This window comes from Asparagus officinalis, unplaced genomic scaffold, assembly GCF_001876935.1.
Source record: "Asparagus officinalis unplaced genomic scaffold, Aspof.V1 AsparagusV1_Un3198, whole genome shotgun sequence".
NCBI classification, from domain to species: Eukaryota; Viridiplantae; Streptophyta; class Magnoliopsida; order Asparagales; family Asparagaceae; genus Asparagus; species Asparagus officinalis.
In genome coordinates, this window is record NW_017975457.1 from 1 (window position 1) to 2,458 (window position 2,458).

Here is a 2,458-nt window from a genome sequence, read left to right on the forward strand (position 1 = left end):
TTTTCTCCACCACTTTATTCTTCTCTTTAACAGATTGAGTTTATTGATGAAAATGTCAACGGGGTTTCCTTTGCAATGAAAGGATTTCCAAGCTGCTTCAACAAAAGGTACAAAACTACTATTATGAAACCAACTCTTTTCAAATCTAAAGAGAGGAGATTTTGGTTGGATACCCCCACTATCAAGAACAAGGGGAATATGATCTGAGCCTGAAAAAGGCGGAGAGAATTGTAAACTGAGGGGATATTTTCTATCCCATTCCGCACTTATTAAGAATCTATCTAGTCTCGCCAAAGCTGGGTTTTGGCGCTTATTGGACCAAGTAAAAGACCGGCCAGAAAGAGGAAGATCAATAAGAGAAGTAGATGAAACAAATTTACGAAAAGAATTGATATCACGAAGAGAACCCCCATTACCATTTCTCTCTTCTAAGCACAAAGTTGCATTGAAGTCACCACAAATAATCCAAGGTCCATCAAACAATTTGCGAACCCTATTAAGCTCCCACCAACAAACCTCCTTATCCTCTCTATCAATTGGAGCATATACATTAGTGAAAGTAAAGTGCCAATTGGAGGTTATATGAATCAAGGATACAGAAACGGAGAAGATACCCACATATGAACTAATCAACTTGAAAGAATTTGACCAACCAACTATGATTCCGCCTCTGGATTCAGAAGAATCTAAGATAGACCAGTGTGTCAAACGATTACCACCTATAGAACGAAGCTTTCTAGCATTTGGTTTACAAAGCTTAGATTCTTGAATACCAATGACGTCAATTGACTGACGAAGAACAAAATCTTTAACTAGAAATCTTTTGTTTGGGTCATTAAGACCACGAATATTCCAAGATGCAAATTTCATTGAAAGAAAGATAACAAGAACCTCCTATACGACTCCGATATCTTAAAACTTAACAGCCTGAAGCAACTCTGTCAATCTCCTTTTCTTTAAACTTTGCTATGGAATCAGAATGCAACGTAACTCCACAATTTTCCGCAATTTCCTCAAAAGTATTATGATGCATAGCATTAAGAGGCATCTTAATTGAAGAAGATGAAGAAAGAGTACGTTTCGTACCTTTTTTAGCAACTTTAGAAGCAGTTTTAGAAGAGGAGATATGCTTCAGAAAACTCCTGTGTTTACGATTAAGCATAGATCTCCTAGCTGAACGAACGGATGAGGAAGAGCCTTGTTTGTGAGAGAAACCTGGTGGAACTGATGAAGACATTGGAATAGCTGGGGTGTCGTTAGAAATTGGCGGGAGAGCAGTATCAGAGAAATTTGAATCAGAATTCCTGCCAAAAATATTTACCCACGTTTTTTTCTCCAAATAAACAGAATGACCTTGCCAAGAATGTTTGACCAAATCCACAGGGAAATCTCGCAGAGATTCAGGGATCTGTTCTGAGCTGGCGTTAGATGAATTAGCCTGAGAATCCGCTCGATTTGTTATTGGCATAATAGGAGATTTTTGAATTTCCTCAATTTGCGGTAATTGATTATCTCCCTGAAAATCTGCTGCATTTGAAACACCCTGAATTACCTCTTTACCCTTATCAGAACTGCTGTGTTGTGCCTGAGATACTGCCGGTGATCCCTTTGCCGGAGAAGAAATAATAGCATCAGCTTGAGGGGTAATCTGATCTATCCATTGCGAATCCAAGACAATATCGCCTTGCGTAGCCATAGCATTGAGATTCGATCCTATAACATCTGAACCAAGTTGCCCTACGCCAATCGGTTGAATCTCCAAATGCACTTCCCTATGAAAGAAATCGATCTGGGATGTATAGGAACATATGATAGTTTTTGGGATACATTCTGCTGATTTGACTTTAACCAACACTCTGACATCTTGACCATTAATCTTGTCTTTGATGTTCTTGCACCCCTGCACCATTTCTCCAAAGGAACTAATAATTGTGGCAATTATATCTAGGGACCAGAATTGAAAGGGAAGATTCTTAATCTTAATCCATTGGAAAAAAGCTGAGTCCACAATCTTCATTCCCATGTTTTCTGTCCATGGAGCAAACCACCCTTTGAAACACTCAAAATTCAAACTTTTCTCATCTATAGCCTCCGACATCTGAAAAATAGATGGAAATTCAACTAAAAAGTGTTTATCCTTGATAGGTATCACTTTACCTTTCCAGGTTTGCCATTTGAAAAGCCATGATAACTTAATTTTGACCAGTTCCAGAGAAGGATTGCCTTCAGAAATGGATAGAATGGCGAATGAAGCCAAGACTTTTGCGTTCTTGCATAGAGTAGAAGATTCAGACAAATCGACCTTTTTCTCTGAAGGACGGAGATGAGATCTGCATTGCTTAGCGATATGCCCTTCTTCATGACATTTAAAGCAGATAAAAGCACCTTTGGGGCAGAACTTGACCGAGTGACGGTCATCACCGCAGTTGAAGCAACGACGGGGTTGCTTAGGATCAAT

General features: G+C 39.1%; 1 protein-coding gene across 1 annotated transcript; it reads right to left on the reverse strand.

The window, feature by feature from the left end:
- Positions 1–331: 331 nt before the first annotated feature.
- LOC109828647 lies at positions 332–870 on the reverse strand (the record flags this gene model as incomplete). The annotated part of the gene is made up of 1 exon (XM_020395600.1): positions 332–870. A coding segment is annotated over exon 1 (539 nt), but the record flags the coding sequence as incomplete, so codon positions are not given.
- Between the last annotated feature and the right edge of the window lie 1,588 nt (positions 871–2,458).